Source organism: Garra rufa, chromosome 14, assembly GCF_049309525.1.
Source record: "Garra rufa chromosome 14, GarRuf1.0, whole genome shotgun sequence".
Taxonomy (NCBI): Eukaryota; Metazoa; Chordata; class Actinopteri; order Cypriniformes; family Cyprinidae; genus Garra; species Garra rufa.
The window spans coordinates 24008535-24028733 of NC_133374.1; the positions used below are offsets into that span (position 1 = coordinate 24008535).

General features: G+C 35.4%; 2 protein-coding genes across 3 annotated transcripts in view; both read right to left on the reverse strand.

Annotated features, from left to right (window-relative positions):
• The window catches only part of supt5h (SPT5 homolog, DSIF elongation factor subunit), a 32541-nt gene extending 21169 nt beyond the window's left edge, over positions 1 to 11372 (reverse strand). Inside the window, 10 exon segments of the mRNA XM_073817751.1 lie at positions 313 to 381; positions 473 to 503; positions 589 to 654; positions 797 to 865; positions 954 to 1023; positions 2026 to 2037; positions 3006 to 3071; positions 3175 to 3334; positions 10681 to 10800; positions 11292 to 11372. Of these exon segments, the coding sequence (XP_073673852.1) occupies positions 313 to 381; positions 473 to 503; positions 589 to 654; positions 797 to 865; positions 954 to 1023; positions 2026 to 2037; positions 3006 to 3071; positions 3175 to 3334; positions 10681 to 10761 (624 nt within the window). The 5' untranslated portion in view covers positions 10762 to 10800; positions 11292 to 11372.
• A 2840-nt stretch (positions 11373 to 14212) lies between these two features.
• Positions 14213 to 19341, reverse strand: il15l (interleukin 15, like). 2 transcript variants are annotated; one of them, XM_073817939.1, is made up of 5 exons: positions 19123 to 19341; positions 18639 to 18949; positions 18491 to 18535; positions 16588 to 16713; positions 14213 to 14538 (listed from the first exon to the last, which is right to left on the reverse strand). In XM_073817939.1, the coding sequence occupies exons 2-5, from the start codon at positions 18834 to 18836 to the stop codon at positions 14371 to 14373; spliced, it is 537 nt and encodes a 178-aa protein (XP_073674040.1). In that variant the 5' UTR covers positions 18837 to 18949; positions 19123 to 19341; the 3' UTR covers positions 14213 to 14370. The 2 variants fall into 2 exon arrangements, with proteins under 2 accessions (XP_073674040.1, XP_073674039.1); XM_073817938.1 differs by having other exon boundaries at positions 14213 to 14544.
• Positions 19342 to 20199: the final 858 nt, after the last annotated feature.

The following is a 20199-nucleotide window of genomic DNA, read 5'->3' on the forward strand; positions in this document are numbered from 1 at the left end:
GGAGCCATCTTTATCGTTTGATTTCTGCGTAGACCTGCGTTCGCCTCTCTTGTTATTTACCTACTACACACAAATCGGTGGGCAGGGATAAACAGGCAGAGATGCAGAAGCAGGCGCTGATCTTCTGCGAAGGTGATGTTTAGCTGCACTATTACGTCAATGAGTGGCACATTCTACAATCTGTTGTTTTTGCAAATTTGAGTTCTTAACCAGGATGTTTTTATAGCACAATGACCTTGTATGACAAAAGATCAAAATAATTATTTCTCAGTTCATGACCCCTTTAAGACAGACAGATTGTGGAAAACCTACCGTGTCGGTGCACTGATAAGCAATGAATTTTCGCATCAAAGAGATGGCAGTTGCTCTCTCCTCTCCAATCTGCAAAGAAACAGAAGAATTAGGCCCTGCACATATATCAGCCTCATCACAGCACCCAAAAGCCACATGTTAGATCATGTCTAGTACTAACCTTACACTTAACGGTCCACAAATTAGGATCCCTGTAAGAGACAAATTTCTTAGTGGTCTTTTCAAAAATACTCAATTCAGCATGTTAAGTCAATAAACTGATTTTTTTTTTCATACTTGACCCCAGGAAGCAACTGTTGCTGAGTGATGTCATCAGAAAGATCCTCAGAGCCGCCATAGAAACTAAAGTGTGCAACAGAACAAAAACATTTAGCTACAAGCAAAGAGGTTAATGCAGAAAAAACAGTATTCCTTTTATTTCAACACATGCACGTTTCGTAAAAGTACCAGACAGTCTGTGTACGGGTGAACTCTGTTGACTTACTGCTCGCCCCCTGAGGACTTGGCATATTTTCTCATGTAATACTCGCCCAGAGCTTCCTCACGTGAATCCCTAAAGAGAACAAACAGGTATTTAAATTGACTTCCATACTTCAGATTTAGCCATGTGAAAGAAAGTGTGTGGATTGTTCCTCTCGCACCTCCAGAGATTCTGCAACCTCCTTGAACCGGAGTGATCCTCATCCAAAACAACATGGTCAATGTTGGACACTTAAAGATGAAAATAGAATAAAGAGTTATGACCAAAAAATTAGTTGTGGCTAGAAAAGAAAACAAAAAATTGTCAGTAGCTATGTTTACATGCATCGTAATAATCCTTTAATAATATGATTAATTACTAAGTGCTCAAGCTGAACGATCTGATTAATTTCAATCCAAATTAAGTTAAATGAAAAGAGTTGAAGCAGATCTTCTGATTCTTTGTAAACAATTATTTATTACAAATTTTTACATACACTGTGCAAGTAAAAATAACAAAACTTAAAATGATTGTTTACTATCGTTCAAATATTTAAGGTCAGTATGTTTTCGTTTAATTTTTGAAAAAAGTTAAGCTCACCAAAGATGCATTCATTTAATAAAAAATTCAGTAAAACAACATTATGAAACAACACAACTTATATTTTTCTTTTAAAATCTAATTTATTCCTGGTAATGCAAAGCTGAATTGGTAGCATGCATTCAGCATCTGAAACCAGATTGAACGCATTCAGATTGACTAAAAACAGTGCATGTAAACACAGCTACTGAACACATGGTTGACATGTGTGACCCTGGACCACAAAACCAGTCATAAGTCTTTTGAAAGATTGAAACATCATCTGAAAGCTGAATAAATATTTGGCTGAGATACAACTATTTGAAAATCTGGAATCTGAGGGTGCAATAAATCAAAATATTGAGAAAATCGTCTTTAAAGTTGTCCAAATGCAGTTCTTAGCAATGCATATTACCAATTAAAAATTACGTTTTTATATATTTATGGTAGGACATTTTTAAAAATATCTTGATGGAACATGATATCTACTTAATATCCAAATGATTTTTGGCATAAAAGAAAAATGTATCATTTTGACCCATACAATGTATTTTTGGCTATTGCGACAAACCTACCTTTAGGATGCTACTTATTAAAAATGGTTTTGTGGTCCAGGGTCACATGTGTTGAAAATAAATGAATATTTATGCACACCAGAAGATTTAACCACATACCTTCGGCTTCTTCTGCTCAGATCCAGAGATGAGAGAGGAAGGGAGGAACATGAGCCATAATACAAAGTCATGTGCACACAGCAATTTCAGGCAAGGGCATAGACAGGACCAGGTAAACAGAAATAAAAAGGGAAATTACCAATGAAAGGCAGGCTTACACATGTGGTATATTTGAAAGATGAAAACTACGTGAGAATGATGTCATGTCACTGTTAGCTGATGCAATACAACAAGCACACTTGAACACTATCGAAAATAAGGAATTGGGTTTTGTTTTTTTGTTCAAAGGAGCATTTTCAGGCAAATGACCATATTTGGTTCTCTTTCAGAACTCAGTCAGTCCCCTCTATACAGTCCCTTGTTTAACAAATGGTGCATTTGAAAATCATAGCCTTATTGACCTTATGGAACAAGTGTACTGTTAAAAATGTATTTGCCATCCATGCTCCTTGTTTGGAAATTTAAGCAAATGAAACATTAGCCAAACAACTTTGAACATCACAAACAAATGTTAGAGGGGTGCAGATCATGGGTATGGATTTTATCGAATGTGAAACAATGATCTGAGAATATCTCAGTTAAATTAGACAGAAAGAAAACAAATAGCAGAGAAATCTGGAATTGGTTTACCGTTAACTGAAGGAGGCATGCATAAGAAATAAAGAATCAATGAGCGCAAGAAATACATTCAAATAACTTGCATTATTTCACACAACATATTTAATATACAGTCTGTTGTTGGTATTTCGCTTAAAATGCCTCCATTTCATCAAATTATGGATATGATAAAGCATATGAACATACGTGTACATAATATCAAAAGAGCTCTTAACTCCACCTACCAGAGTTTATATCATGCATATACAGCAGACATCATTGCATAAGCATTACTATGAACATTTAATAGAAGTTATACAGATTTCTTTTAAGATGTAACTTAAAACATGCACAATTCATTTTAAATAATTATAACTTCTTACCTTTTTCTAAGATGTCTTCAGCACCATCCTCCCATGGATCTTCATCTTCATACTCATCATCAACATCTAGTCAAGCACAGAATAAAAAACAAATATTACTTTTCAAATTAAATTTTCCGGTATGCAAATAACACTGTAAGAAATTTATGTTGGTAAGGGATTTTCTAACCGGCTTCGTCCAAGATGAAGCCACCATGCCGAGGCTTTTTCCTGGGCCGGTCATCATCCTCTTCTTCCTCTTCGTCATACTCCTCCTCATCCTCCAAATCTTCTCCCTCCTCCTCCGCAGCCTTGTCACTGCCAGCAAGACTTCTCTGTTCCTCCTCATCCTTAAAAAAAATTATGTTGAGTTTGAGTTTTTTTATTAACTAGTTAAAACTATTAAATATTTCAGATAAACAGAAAAAAAAAATGGACTTTGATTGGTCAATTTTTTCATTAAAGACTCTAAGCCTCAGGGCAGTTATTGGACAAAACAATCTTAAAAATATACACTTTATGCCATGCCAAACTACTGCTGTCCTACAAAAAACAAAAAACAAAAACACATTAAAAAAGCATTCAAAAGTATTCAAACCTTAGATGTTTACAAAAAGCCTTTTATCATATATTAAAACCAGAATATTTAAAATATCAGTAAACATATATCACATTTAGTGGGTACTTGCAATTGTGAGGTTCCAGTCCCAAAAAATTTCAACTTATTAAAACAATTGTTGTTTTTGAAAAATCCTTTTTTTTAAGTGAAGCTAAATTTTATATTTATATTTTCTTTGCGAATTATGAAACTTTATGTAAAAAAATGTGTCCTGCATTTTCATGTCACTATAGAAACAGTGTTTGTTTTAGTCCATTAGCTGAGACTGAATTTAACTACACCCCTACATTTATGATCAGGAAAACATTTGTGTCACTTTCACTCATAGCTACATGCCGAGTAGAAAGGCTCTATCATTTCAAGGTAAATGTGTTCAAAATTATGACAAATGTGTGTTACTTTAAAGAATGTTAATACTGAACATCATTTTTCTATAATTAAAATGTTATTCCATAACATTTAGTTTTCATATGTGTACAACTGTTCAGAACTGTAGCACAACCATGTGCTGATTGGCATCTTTGAGAAAGGTTCAAAAGTCTCTAAAATTGTCACTACTGTAACAGTCACAACCGAAACATTTAGTTAAGTTTTAGTCTTTGGGTGTTATCCCATAAAATTGACCAAAACATGTCATCGTTGTTTCAGTAGTGACAAAAGAGAACACATAATCCTTTACCTGGGGGAAATAAACAAAATCGTATTACAGTTATGCAAATTTTTTGTATGTTTTAGTACGTGGGTTAAAATCCTGTACCGAAAATGTGCTGTCAGGACTGAAACATGGGATGTTTTGTCAAAGATAAAGCATACTGAATTATCAGCTAAGATGTTATGATAGTGTTCGGTTCAATGTATATTCAAACTAATAAATGCTTAAAGTAGTTCACTTTCAGAACAAAAATTTACAGACAATGTACTCACCCCCTTGTCATCCAAGATGTTTATGTCTTTGTTTCTTCAGTCATAAGGAAATTATGTTTTTTGAGGAAAAAAATTCAGGATTTCTCTCGATATAATGGACTTCTATGGTGCCCTGAGTTTGAACTTCCAAAATGTAGCTTCAAAGGGCTCTAAACGATCACAGCCGAGGAAAGAAGGGTCTTATCTAGCGAAACGATCGGTTATTTTCTAAAAAAAAAATTTAATAATACAATTTATATACTTTTTAACCTCAAATGCTCGTCTCGTCTTGCTCTCTGAGTGTGTACTCTGTTTAGAGATTAAAAAGTATATAAATGTTTTTAGAAAATAACAGATTGTTTCGCTAGATAAGACCCTTCTTCCTCAGTTAGAGCCCTTTGAAGCATTTAAACTGCATTTTGGAAGTTCAAACTCTGGGACACTATATAAGTCCATTACACGAAGAGAAATCCTGAAATGTTTTCCTCAAAAAACAATTTCTTTACGACTGAAGAAAAAAAGACATGAACATCTAGGATGACAAGGGGGTGAGTACATGTCTGTAAATTTTGGTTCTGAAAGTGAACTACTCCTTTAAGTCTAAAAATCAGTTAGATCAACTTTTTGCCTTTTACAAAGAAATTAGATTCAAAACATTCAAATCTCATAAATCACACTTAAAATATATTAAAAATTGTAATTATTGATTTACCTCTGAAAATAATCCGTGTATCATTCGTGGTCCGTGTACTTTTTCGTTCATTCATTATTCAATTTCGGAATGAAAGATGAAATTTAAAAAAGGGTGCAGCTTGGTTTTTTGTTTAAAAGAAAAAAAGCAGAAATGGCTGTATTTTGTTTTCCAAATGTATTGTTGTCATCAAATAATAATAATAGAAAATTGGACGCATTTCCGATCGTTTTTTAATTTGTAATATTTATTTGTACATTTATTGTATTTCATTTGACTGATCCTATCTTTACCCGGAAGTAAATTACACCGTCGAGCGGGTATCAATTATTATTGTCTAGTATCACTAAAAATACTACTAAGATCCATATTACTATCACACGAGCCAATGGCAATTAAATGCATGGATGCATAGTCAGATGATGAATGAAATACAACTGTTCACGAACAGAAGATTGTATTTGACTCATGCTGCATACGCAATGACAATTATGCCTACTGTAAATATAGATTTACAACTACGATTAGAGTTGTTTGCATAAAATGCACCGTGAACATTCACACGTTTGCCTAGCTGTGATAGGCTACAATTTATCTCCATTATACTATTTTCTCAATTCTGCGCATATATTTTCATTTACCTTACTTCAATTGCTCGATCAATATTATCATCACATATTTTACATTTGTAACTGTAGGTACCACAAACAATTTAATATAGCTAAGTTTGTGTATTTTTACAGATAGTAAAATACTGTGTGTGCTGCTTATAAACACCAGAGAGATAATGATTCATGAAAAAGATGGTCTTTCTTTACTCATCTCACTTGCACAAAATAAATGCAGTAATAGAAAGTACAGAAACGCACAAAATACACTGAAATACACTGGGAATTATACGCATTTAAAAATTGTTGAAATCATCCCCCCGGATCTTCTGCATCCACTCAGTCCGTACGCATGCAGCTTCAACGGGGAATGAGACGAAACGGTACAAAAATGCACACAACGATGAAGTGCTGAGTCTCCTCTCTTGAATCCTAAAAACAGTCAATGTGAAAAAATATCTCTGTGACGACAAAATCATGGATCAGATTCATTACATGTTGTTTAAAGGGCCAAAACGGGTCAGCCTCCGAGAAGAGGACATGACCTCCATGAAACTGTGTTTTATTGACAAGTGGTTAGGTTTAGGGGCAGGGGTTGGGTTACGTGCTCGTAAATGTGTCTGTTGTGACTGTTTGCATTGAAAAATCACACCCCAATACATATGCAATAATGGCAATATTATTACCCAATAGATCATTTAATCATGACGATAAAATTCACAGTGCCTTTCGCGTCAGCTTATTGACGCCAAGGGTTTCTTATTTAAAGTAGTGGAGGACCCTGCACGTCCAAAAATGACGCTGAAGGGGTACCCTGTGCGTCAAAATGCGACGCCAAAGGGTCCTGGCCAAACGTCAATATGTGACGACTTGGGAGTGAGACTGTGTTGCGCGAGCACACATTCAGCTCTGCAGGCCTGGTGCTATGCGTATTTAAATCTCCTCTGATGTGCATTTTCCTGCATTAGCCAAAATCATGACAGTCAGCCACATCCAGTCATATGTGAATTAATGTAAATATTCGCTAAAAACACACAATAAAGACAGCAATGATGCAGTCAGGACTGTGGCACCGGCTTGCTTTGAAATGTATTTGGTTATTGCACCTGATGCGTGTGCGCCCGCTGCGTCTCCCGCACCGAAGTCATTTTAAACAGTACATAATAACGAAAACAATACCTTACAAATAAAAAGGAGCCGATTTTTATGATCAGAACTTCCTTAAACCAGTGAACCTGTAAACCTTTCAGTCCAAGTAAACGAATGCGTTCAAATAGAATTTAATAATTGCGGGACCCGCGGGTTGAAAAAAAAAAATCCAACCCGCGCATCAGTATGGGCCAGTACTTCAGGTGAAAACTTCCGGTGATCTGACAGCGAGAGCGAGAGCGAGAGACAACAGCGACCGAGTTCCATTACCACAGAGATATTTTTTCACATTGACTGTTTTTAGGATTCAAGAGAGGAGACTCAGCACTTCATCGTTGTGTGCATTTTTGTACCGTTTCGTCGCATTCCCCGTTGACGCTGCATGCGTACAGGCTGAGTGGATGCAGAAGATCCGGGGGGATGACTTCAACCCCACCAAATTTTTAAATGCGTATAATTCTCAGTGTATTTCAGTGTATTTTGTGCGTTTCTGTACTTTCTATTACTGCATTTATTTTGTGCAAGTGAGATGAGTAAAGACCATCTTTTTCATGAATCATTATCTCTCTGGTGTTTATAAGCAGCACACACAGTATTTTACTATCTGTAAAAATACACAAACTTAGCTATATTAAATTGATTGTGGTACCTACAGTTACAAATGTAAAATATGTGATGATAATATTGATCGAGCAATTGAAGTAAGGTAAATGAAAATATATGCGCAGAATTGAGAAAATAGTATAATGGAGATAAATTGTAGACTATCACAGCTAGGCAAACGTGTTCACGGTGCATTTTATGCAAACAACTCTAATCGTAGTTGTAAATCTATATTTACAGTAGGCATAATTGTCATTGCGTATGCAGCATGAGTCAAATACAATCTTCTGTTCGTGAACAGTTGTATTTCATTCATCATCTGACTATGCATCCGTGCATTTAATTGCCATTGGCTCGTGTGATAGTAATATGGATCTTAGTAGTATTTTTAGTGATACTAGACAATAATAATTGATACCCGCTCGGTGTAATTTACTTCCGGGTAAAGATAGGATCAGTCAAATGAAATACAATAAATGTACAAATAAATATTACAAATTAAAAAACGATCGGAAATGCGTCCAATTTTCTATTACTATTATTTGATGACAACAATACATTTGGAAAACAAAATACAGCCATTTCTGCTTTTTTTCTTTTAAACAAAAAACCAAGCTGCACCCTTTTTTAAATTTCATCTTTCATTCCGAAATTGAATAATGAATGAACGAAAAAGTACACGGACCATTCGTCCTCTCCATTTTCAATTGATAAATGAAAATCAAAAAATGAAAATCTGATTGTTTTTTTTTTGTTATTTGATTTTGAATCAGAAACGAAAAATGAAAATTGTCTTGTTTTTCATATTTTAAAATTTAGTTTTGGATCAAAAATACAAAATTGAAAAGGGTCCACACAACAGAATCTGTTTTTAATATTTAATTGCTGGGTTGTGCGTCACCCTATGGAAGCCCGTTTCTGCCACTGAATAAAAAAAAAAAATAATAAAATATTGCAACTTTTTTCTCAGAATTGCGAGATATAAAGCTACAAAAGTCAGAATTCTGACTTTTTTTTCTCGCAATTGCGACTTTATATCGCAATTCTGACTTTTGTTTCGGTTCATTTGTGACACTTTCTGGCAAAGCACAATAGGAAAGGAGATCTTGTCTTGTTAAAACGACATATTATGTCATAAAAACGATATGATTTCCCGTTATAGAAAATATATGATAACATGATGTGAGCGAGCTAGGCGATTGTCCGCGCTGCCTTCGCCGCAGTCCTGACATAAAGGAGGATCTGCACGCTGCTGAAGTTATAGAAATACACTGTTTGAAGTATTTAATGTAATGGTTTCAGTTGTAGCAGCATGTTTATTAGGATTAATCTGTCTACAACCACTGCACTCAGACCCAGAGGATATGACTAACAACAAATCCAAATACTATCCAAAAGAAATAAAGAAAAATGACAAAGGATCGATACTTAGTCTGATTATATATAAATGATATACTATTTATTATATATTATTACATTATATCTTTAGCTGAATCAAGCGGCGGCATCGGGTTGTTCTTCTGGGTTAAATTCCAGGCTTTACACTGTGGAAATAGGCTGCGCTGGCTCTGGGTGTAAGCACAATGGTACAGGTTACAGATAATGAACTCACACGAGAAAGACTGTACACTACCTCTTGTTGGATTCATACGAATTAAATTAACACGATTTGTTTTCTATTGTTTTATTGAAGTAGACCTTTCAAGCTGTCTATAGACGTTGCGACGGCGCATCCTGTATTTTTACAAAAGCATTTTATAACGTTGTGTTTTTATTGTGGAAGTACATAAAATAAAGAAGACATGTATATTTATTTCCTCTGTAATCCGCCCACCCGAGAAGTGCAGTGTTGCGCTTTATATGAGATGTATATTTGCAAGAAATATAGCCAACTATTATGAAGAAACGTTATTGTGACTAATTTGCAGAGCGGTACATCAGACGAACATTTATTCTGCATGATGGTACAGACAGTAAAGACGAAAAATGAACTACATATAATAAATAGTATATCATTTATATATAATCAGACTAAGTATCGATCCTTTGTCATTTTTCTTTATTTCTTTTGGTTAGTATTTGGATTTGTTGTTAGTCATATCCTCTGGGTCTGAGTGCAGTGGTTGTAGACAGATTAATCCTAATAAACATGCTGCTACAACTGAAACCATTACATTAAATACTTCAAACAGTGTATTTCTATAACTTCAGCAGCGTGCAGATCCTCCTTTATGTCAGGACTGTGGCGAAGGCAGCGCGGTCAATCGTCTAGCTCGCTCACATCATATATTTTCTATAACGGGAAATCATATAGTTTTTATGACGTAATATGTCGTTTTAACAAGACAAGATCTCCTTTCCTATTGTGCTTTGTCAGAAAGTGTCACAAATGAACAGAAACAAACAATTGCGACTTTATATCGCAATTGCGAGAAAAAAAGGTCAGAATTCTGACTTTTATAGCTTTATATCTCGCAATTCTGACTTTATATCTCGCAATTCTGAGAAAAAAAGTTGCAATATTTTATTATTTTTTTTTTTATTCAGTGGGTGAATCATTTTTTTAATTATTTCATCCATAGGGTGATGCACAACCCAGCAATTAAATATTAAAAACAGCTTCTGTTGTGTGGACCCTTTTCAATTTTGTATTTTTGATCCAAAACGAAATTTTAAAATATGAAAAACAAGACAATTATCATTTTTCGTTTCTGATTCAAAATCAAAAAAAAAAAAAAAAAAAAAAAAAAAAAAAAATCAGATTTTCAGATTTTTGTTTCTATTTCATTCAAAACGATTATATTTACAAGGAAGATGTAAGCAAAATATAAGATAAGACAACCAATCGTATTAAATTATTTTTAATGCGTTTCAATGTGACAATTTTTTGGAGAGAAGAAATATTCCTTAACTTTTCTTTAAGTACAATATGAGATTAACTGCAGTTACTAGAAATGTGTACCTTGGATATCATAGAATTGCATACATATAACATATGTGGATACAGGCATTTTTTCAAGACGTTTCCAACTCTGACTTTAAAACCAATTTTGGTTTAGCATGGTTTTGGCTATCATACACAGCTATTTATTGACGCACTCAGGGAGGGGCTGGTTGTCTCACCTCATTCTCCTCCACCTCCTCAGCCTCGCTGCTCCTCTCGCTCTGATTATCAGAGAAATCACTGTCCTCGCTGTCGGACATCTCTTTTCTTCTATCCGTGTTCTCCAGACGGCAACACTGCTGTAAAAACCACATCAAACAGGTGTAAAACAGCAAAGAATAATAAACGCAAGACAAGTTCATAAATATAAGAGTATACATGTTATTAGACTGAAACCAGCCATTTAACAAGACAGAACAAATGACACACGGCGAATGATGCCGTGCATAACGTTACATTGCGATTTGATTAAACAACACACTATATTTCTATACTTGCGTATGCATAAAACGACTGACGTGTTTAAACTAACGTTACAAATAGACCTCAGCAGACAATCTAGTTCGTTTCTGCTGCCTTTGGTTTAAAGTGTTTAGGGTGATGTGCTCTGGCTAATGCGGCTAAATCCAGCCGATAAGGCATTAGCACATGAGCTAGCTAACATAAATCGTATTTTACAAATAAAACACGTTGTTTAATTATCACGGTCACATCTTAAGTTATCACAAATACACTATAACACCGAATATGTCTTTCATTAACATTAAGGACCGGATAAAAGTCTTCTTACCTTTAAACAGCTGTCTGGTTTTGCTTCAACCAGGCAGCGAAGGCCACTGTTGTTTTCTTTCCTTAAACTTCCGTAAGCAACAAGCAGAGCAAGAGCTGCAGAGCGCCATCTACTGCTTTGGAGGACAACCGTGTTGTTTCACGCAAAGGTGAAGTGAAGGAACTTGCTGTATTTAAAAGTTAATGACTATCTATTAGTATGTTTTATCCCAAGGGTTTTCCTCTTGTTAATCTGTTTTATATTAAACAGAAATGGCTACAAAATAAACTTTGCACTCTCACGTGCATATCAGTGCTATCTGTAATGCACTTTCTCTGCCAAACAACTGGAAATATAAAACATTTACTACCTTGTAATTTATTTGACTGTAATTATGATGGTAGTTTAATGTTTATTGCAAACTTACAAACTTGAAATCACATAAAACTTAAGAAGTAGACCAAATGATTGTTTAAAAAAGGAAGGAAAATGAATCAAAAATAAAACAGATCATAAAAATGTATTTAGACCTCCTGATGTTGACTATTGACATCTGAAGGTGTCTGTTTATTGTACACCATTATACATGCAAAAAAATGTTTCAGTACTTAGGGTTAGGTAGATACAAAAACAATTTTTTGGAAAGTGCGCCAAAGTCTACAGTACCTTCCAAAAGTATTCATGCCACTTATTTTTTCAAGTTTTGCTTTGTTGTTATACTACACCATAATGACAAAGCATAAAACAGGTTTTTGCAAATTTTCAAATTTATTACAAATAAAAAACTTAAATGAATCCATTGCATAAGTATTCATGCCCTTATCTGGGACAGTTGAAATTGAGCTCAGGAACATTCCTATTGTTTGTAGATCCCTGCTAAAAAAAAAAAAAAAAAAAAAAAAAAAACTAAAACCAGCCTAGGCTGGTTGGCTGGTTTAAGTTGGAAGTAGCTGGTTTTAGCTGGTCTCCAGCCTGGTTTTAGCTGGTGGTCTCCCAGCCTGACCAGCCTGGCCAAAACCCCTCTAAAACCAGCCTGCTGACCAGCTATGACCAGCTAAAACCAGGCTGGTTGATCAGCTAAAACCAGCCAACCAGCCTAGGCTGGTATTAGCTGTTTTTTTCAGCAGGGATGTTACTACACTTGTGAAGTTAACCTGTGGCAAATAAAGAGTGGTGACCAAGAACCTGATTGTCAATCTAGCTGAGCTCCATTGTCATGAGTGGAGATAGGAGAAACCAACAGAAGGCCAAACATGACTGCAACACTTCACCAATCTGGGCTTTATAGCGGTGTGGCCAAGCTCAATCCTCTCCTCAGTGAAAACACACTTGGAATTTGCAACAAAGAACCTAAAGAACTATCAATGGACATATTTGAACTTTAATTCCATAAATCATGTTTGGAGGAAAGCAGGCACTGCTCATCACCTACAGAGTACTATCCCAACACGTGTGGTGGTAGTAGCCTAATGCTGTTGGGCTGTTTTTCAGCAGCAGGGACTGAGGGACTAGTCAAAGTAAAAGGAAAGCGCAATGCACCACAATATAGAGAGAGCCTTACTGAAAACCCAGACCAGAGCATTCAAAACCTCAGACTGGGCAGAAGGTTCACCTTCCAACAGAACAATGACCCTAAGCACACAGCAAGAGTGGCTAATAGACAACTCTGTGAATGTCCTTGAGTGGTCCAGCCACAGCCGGGGCTTGAACCCAATCAAACATTTCTGGAGTAACCTGAAAATGTGCGTCTGCCCCCATCCAAGCTGACAGAGCTTGAGAGGTGAAGAGGTGAGGCAAAGAATGGCAGATGATTGCCAAATGCAGATGTGCAAAGCTTGTCGCATCAGACCCGAAAGGAGTTTGGCTGTAAAGGTGCTTCAGCTAAGTATTGAGTTGAGGGTATGAATACTTATGCAATGTACCTAGTTCAGTGTTTTATTTTTAATAAATTTACTAAGTTGTGACAATTTTGTTTTTGTTTTGTCATTATGGTGTGTGGAGTGTAGACTGATGTGAAAAAACGTAATTTAAAGGAGTTTAACATACAGCAGCAACAAAAAACAACATAAGGAAATGAAGGGGTATGAATACTTTCGCAGAGCATTGTATGTCAACATGCCATTTAAATACCTAAATGAGGTCATGAAGGAGAATAATGGTGCATGAACTGCATCTGCCAGCAATCACTGGGTGCTCAAATACATGCATTACAGCAACTTTCTAAAGTTTTACTGGGGGACATGAGTCATAGTGTATCTATTTTTCTTTGCTTAATGGAATTATTTATGCTTTATCATAGTTCAGATCATCACACAATGCATGTAAGGCATTTAGTGTCATATAAAACATACCTTAGGTATGAGATGCTGGTGTCTTAAATAAAACATGTCAAGACATATGAAGACACTGATAATCATTAAGGTAAACCCCTACCAAAATCACAGAACATCTTTCTCAACGTAAACAGAGCACAGTTATAGCAACTTGTTTTGGATGACCTTTCATAAAGTGCATCAGATACAGTAATTCTCCCTTATCAGCCCTTTTTCCTTTCCTTTCCTTTCTTACAGAGCAGCAAGAGAGTATAACGTAAGAACTTTATTTGCCAATATTGTAAAGGTTAATAAATGGCCAATAATGTACAGAATGGGAATTTAATAACTTAATAACATAAGGTCAACATTTGGACAGTGAACTTGTTTTATCACATTTTATGGCTCAGGCTCATGCCTTTGGTTCCTTTGTCTAGTTAAAAATTCAGACAGGATTTATTACACTAGTATAGTCAAGGTGACAGTAATTAGTTTGTTCAGTTGAATCAGGTAATTCTCAAACCAACCAATTGTATTATTACCTACACAGCTATTTATAGGGGAGTAAATGATCAACAAAAAGTGGTCATGGGTTTAGCTTGTGGTCAAAACACACTATTGTAATGAATATTCCATAAAAAGTCATTTATTTAACAAAATATATATTTGCATGTTCATATACAGATGGATACATTCTGTAGGTGTGTAGCTTAGTATATGGTGTCTGTTTTGTCTCTCAGGAACGTCTCCAGAACGACTTTAGGAATCCATAAAGCTGCTCCTTCAGATCATGTTTTCAATGTTTTTTCCATAAAGTTCTTTACATTTCTGTCAAACGTCCTTGGAACACAGCTTTCAGCATTTATCCATTGTGAAACATTTTGCAAGGTTTCCAAAAAAGTCTCTGCTCTTTCTTCTCGATAGTGCTCACAGACTGGACATGGCTTCATTTTGTCCTGTAACTTAATGTGGTATTATAAAAGGTTAGTGCACAACAGAAAGTGTTATGGAGGTAAAGCATGTTCCACAGCTGTGTTTTTTTTTTTTTTTAGTGATAGTTGTTCATGAGTCTCTTGTTTGTCCTGAACAGCTGAACTGCCCACTGTTCTTTTAGAAAATTCCTTCAGGTCCCACAAGTTCTTTAGTTTTTCAGCATTTCTGTGTATTTAAACCCTTTCCAACAATGACTGTATTATTTTGAGATCAATCTTTTCACACTGAGGACAACTGAGTGACTCATAGGCAACTATTAGAGAAGGTTCAAACGTTCTCTGATCCTCCACAAGGAAAAGCAATGCATTAAGAGTTTTTGAATTTGAATATCAGGGTAAATTTGATTTATTTTGTCTTCTGGGGAAGAAGTAAGTATCTTCTGTAGCTTCTGAAGGGCATTACTAAATGGAAAAAATATTTATTTAGGCAAAATAAGAAAAATTTACACATCAATTCCGTTCAAAAGTTAACACCCCTGGGTCTCAATGCATTGTTTTTCCTTCTGAAGGATCAGTGAGTGTTTGAACCTTCTGTAATAGCTGCATATGAGTCCCTCATTTGTCCTCAGTGTGAAAAGATGAATCTCAAAATCATACAGTTGTTGAAAAATGCTAAAAAAACAAAGAATTTGTGGGACCTGAAGAATTTTCAGAAGAACATCAGGCAGTCTAACTGTTCAGGACAAACAAGGGACTCATGAACAATTATCGCTAAAAAAAACACACACACACACACACACACACACACACACACACACACACACACACACACACACACACACACACACACACACACACACACACACACACACACACACACACACACTTGTGGACATTCATGCAACAACACAGTATTAAAAATCAAGTTTTGAACAGGGTCAAAATGTATATGCATTATGTAAGCATCTTCTATGTATGTTTACACTTTGCTATCCTAATAAAGGCAAAAAACGAAGATGCATTATTGGAAAGATGCAGACCCAAGGACTTCAGTCAAGCACCCTTTGGTTTACTTCCTTCCACTTGGTCATTTGTAAGTAAACACATCCTCTGGGTCGAACTTATTTTCTTGTGCCCTTTGTTCTTTTTTCTCTCAGGAACCAAGAGATTGCCTGACAACCCAACCACACCCTAACCATAATCCTATCGCTAAGCATAACTCCATCTATTAGGTCCACAGAGGTAAAGTGAACTAGGTCAAATCCAAATAATTTCACCTCGCCCATTAGTAAACACAAAAACATGAGTAATAAAAACCCTGCTGAAAAAAAAAACATAAAAAAATGGGTTCCTGTTGTGTGTTTTGGGATGTACTCCATTAGGATTCATTGTTTTTACCACCCACCAATAGAAGGCAACCAATTACCAGTAGAAGCCCACAGTTTCCATTAAAAAGTTTCATTATAACCAGTAAAACCATTACAGATTTTGTAATAATGTGTTTTGTTTTTTCCAGCAGGAAACATGAGCAGTAAATGTCAGAGGCTTTAAAAGCAGACACGTGAAACCCATTATTCTGTTTGCACTCTTCAGTGGAAAAATGTTTGTTATTTCAGACGTGTGACGTGTGTAATGCATGACAGAATATAATTATGTCTGGATGCAGGCCAGTTCTAACAATAGTTTTTCTTACGCTTCCAGTGTCTATTTTTTTTTAGCATTATTAATATTGTTTACATGTACATTTTTACATTTATATGTAAAAATAATTAGCATTATTTTTAAAAGCATTATACCTGGTGAAACATCTGTGTGTGTATGAATGCATGCATATATGCTTTGAATAAAACTGTCTGAATATGTGATTTCACTCATGTTTTTTTTTATTAAGTCTTTTTTCAATAACTGTTAAATAATAAAGAACATTATTTTAAATATCTTGAAAATATATTGTGATCTTTACAGTTTTGCTATGCCTTCTTGCTAGCCTTGAAGTCATTACAAGCTATTAATAGTATTACTTTAAATACCATTATTGAATCATCCTAAATGTCTTGCCGATACTGAACTCACCCTAGAAGTCAGCATCCTGAGGATCCTTAGTAGATGCACAGACTGAGATTTGGCCACACTCTTGATTTCAGCAAACAAAACATTTACTTCTAATGCAAAGCACATAAGCGTGGACTTGGAGCATTTCTGCAAAAGGAGACGACAACAATCAATAGCCTGTTGCAGCAGTCATGCAAAAATATATATATTTTTTTTTAAGTAAAACATAAACAGCATCATAAATGACTTCTAAATGCCAACATTTGATCTTTCCAGATTTCAAAACACCTTTGGGACTGTGCTTGTGAAAATGAGACTTCATGTGTTTTTCCTGTTCTGACTACAAAAGAACAAAACTGTATGATTTTGAGATCCATCTTTTCACACTGAAAAACTCATATCCAGCAATTACAGAAGGTCCAAATGCCCACTGATGCTCCAGAAAGAAAAACAATGCATTAAGAGCCAGGGGTGTAAACTTTTGAACGGAATGAGGATGTGTACACTTTTCTTATTTTGGCTAAGTATCATATTTTTTCATTAAGTACCGCCCTTCAGAAGCTATAGTAGAAGCTTACGTTTCCCAGAAGACAAAATAAGTTACATTTACCCTGATCTTCAAATTCAAAATGTTTTCACCCCCTGGCTCTTAATGCATTGTGTTTCCTTCTAAAGCATCAGTGAGCGATTAAACCTTCTGTAATAGTTGCATATGAGTCCCTCAGTTGTCCTCAGTGTGAAAAGATGGATCTCAAAATCATACAGTCATTGTTGGAAAGGGTTCAAATACATAAAAATGCTGAAAAACCAAAGAATTTGAAGAAGTTTAATTGTTCAGGACAAACAAGAAACAACTATCACTGAACAAAAAAATAGCACAGCTGTGGCCCATTCAGCACAGTACTAAGAATAAGAATCAAGTGTATGTAAACTTTTGAATGGGGTCATTTTTATAAATTAAACCTTTATTTTCTCTTGTGATCTATATGTAAACATCTTTAATGTGAAATAACTTATTCAGGTCAGTAAGAAATAAAAAAATAACATGCATTTTGTATTATCTCATTTAAAACAACATTTTGCAGATTCTGCAAGGTGTATGTAAACTTTTGACCTCAACTGTCAAAAACTGGAAAAGTTCTATGAAAGCGACATTGCTGCATTTACATAAACAAACGATATGGGAGCCTTTATTAACTCAAGAAAGCACTGGCTAGAGATGTGAAAAAATAGTACATATTTCTTTGCATGGTTCATATTTTTGGCACTTTTTTTTCTTGGCAGTTTATGAAAAATCATTTGTCAATAGATGCCTTTCACCAGCAGGGAGAGAGGTTTTTATTATTCTAGTACTAAAATCCCCAAAAGCTACTCTTTTGAGTAATATCTTGCACGCAATCAAATTTTTAAATAATGTCCAAGCAAAACGACTTAAATCTGGCCTTGATGGTTTGATTAAATTAAATTAAATTAATTGCATATATTTTTTGTGTGACATCTGTGCTTTCTCACTTTGAAGTGGACTTTCCTGTACTTAGAGAATAAACAAATTACACAGTGAAACATAGAGAATGAGTGCAAAAGCACTGGTCCAATGACAGGCGTAAACTAAAAGTTAACAAAAGAATAAACAGAAGAAATAAATTCTTCACAAAAATCAGTGAGCTCACAACTTCAGCATCGCTGCCTACAAAATTATTTTGTAATCATTTAGCCGTAATGCAACTTATCAAAAGCGCTTATCTTGCTTCCACTTTTAAAGCAATTAGACTAAATCGATCAGTTATCAGAATGAGTAATGACGCCCATTATTATCAAAAGCCAAAGATTCAAACGCCCCTTCAGGCAGTTGATTTTTGGCAGCAAATTCAAATAGTATAGGCCCTACTGATAACACAATAAGAGTGCGTGTAAACTCACATACCTCATAATCAGCTAGAGTTGGTGTGTACAGCATGATATCATTTTTCTGTCACAAGAGAAACCACACCTTAAACAGAAGCAGATTAAGAACAGACCAGACACATTTTTTCTTTTTCTGAAGTAAAATACAGTACTAAATCATGTAGTACCACTTTGCTCAGCTCCCCTGCGATCCTTTTCACCATCTCCACACTCTCTTTGCTGCATACTGCTTGACACTTGATCTGTCTCTGTCTTGTCAAAATGATGAGTAGATACAGAAACAATGAAGTAAAACGCATGGAACAGTGGAGTAAATCTGTCCTCATATCAAATATCCAGCTCTCCCTCACCAACCCATCTGTCATCAGGCCTAGGAAGAGATGGGAGGCTGTGAGTGGCTACATTTCCCCCTCCTTAGGCTTTTATCAGTACATACATTACATAGAGCACATAGTTGAAGACACTTTCTGCCTCTAATCTAAAGGAACAAGACAGGGAAGAAACAAATACAGATTAATATGATTAACAAGAACAGGCTTTGAAAAGATGCAACAATGTTTTATTTCCAAAAAAAAAAAAAAACTATTCTATTGGAGTTATAATATTAGATACTTAAGAAACTGCGGTAGTCAAACAGTAGCACCAACCTACCTCATCAAACATTTCTGGAGGGAATAGTCCGTAGACAGAATTCCATTTTCACGCAGAAACATTATGCAGAATTCCTCAGTGTGTTTTCATCTGCCACAACTCCAAGGAAAAAACAAACAAGACCAAAACACGAATAAACCGCTGATATCCGAGTCCACGTCCACTTTCTGCTTAAATGACATCAATAACTGTAAACGTCTTTATGAGCACCACAGCGGAGTGCAAACACAACCGAGAGTGCGGACTGCAGGCGAGTTTTTTTATACCGCCGCGTGATTGGGGCTGGACTGTGATGCCCTCATGAGTCATAGAGAGTCACTGGAGGAGCTTTTGAAACTGAAAGTAAGTGTAAATGTTTAACAAATGCAGATACGATATGTTTTAATGTAGGTCATGTGGTAAAAACGTGATTAAATTGACTACGCTAAGAATACATGCCGTCGTGTGAAATCCTCACTACCAAACAGTTTCTCATGCAATACTGTAAACAGATTATTGTTGCACTAAAACAATATGATTCCGCTTCTGCTAAATATTTTAATCTATTCGTGTTTCTTTTATTTCATTTTATGTCTGTAAAAGTTCCCGGATTTTTAATGATATGAATCATGAAAGAAAAATGTGACCTTTTCTTCAGGCCTTATGTTTTTTCTCCCCTCGAGACATACCCACGCAAAATCTACCATGATATCGCTAGTTTCCAAAATACTATTTGTTTTTACTAAAGTTGTGGTAACAGTGGTTCAATCACTATGCAGCTTTTATTTAGGTACAACAGAGAGAACATTTTCCATAGTGTGACAATAAAGTATAGAGAGCAGGTATGAACATTTGTTTTTTTTTTTGCATCATTTCTATCAGGCAGGGTGTGGAGCATTAAGTCCTTAGGTAAACAAATATTACAAAATACCTTTAAATGGCCTAAGCATTCAATGATTGTGACAGTCTCAAATCTTTAGAAATCAAAAATGAATTACATTAAAAATACACTAAGAACGAAATCAGCATTAGGGCTGCACGATTAATCGTTTTTAAACCGAAATCGCGATTTGAAAGGGTGCGATTTTCAAATCGCAA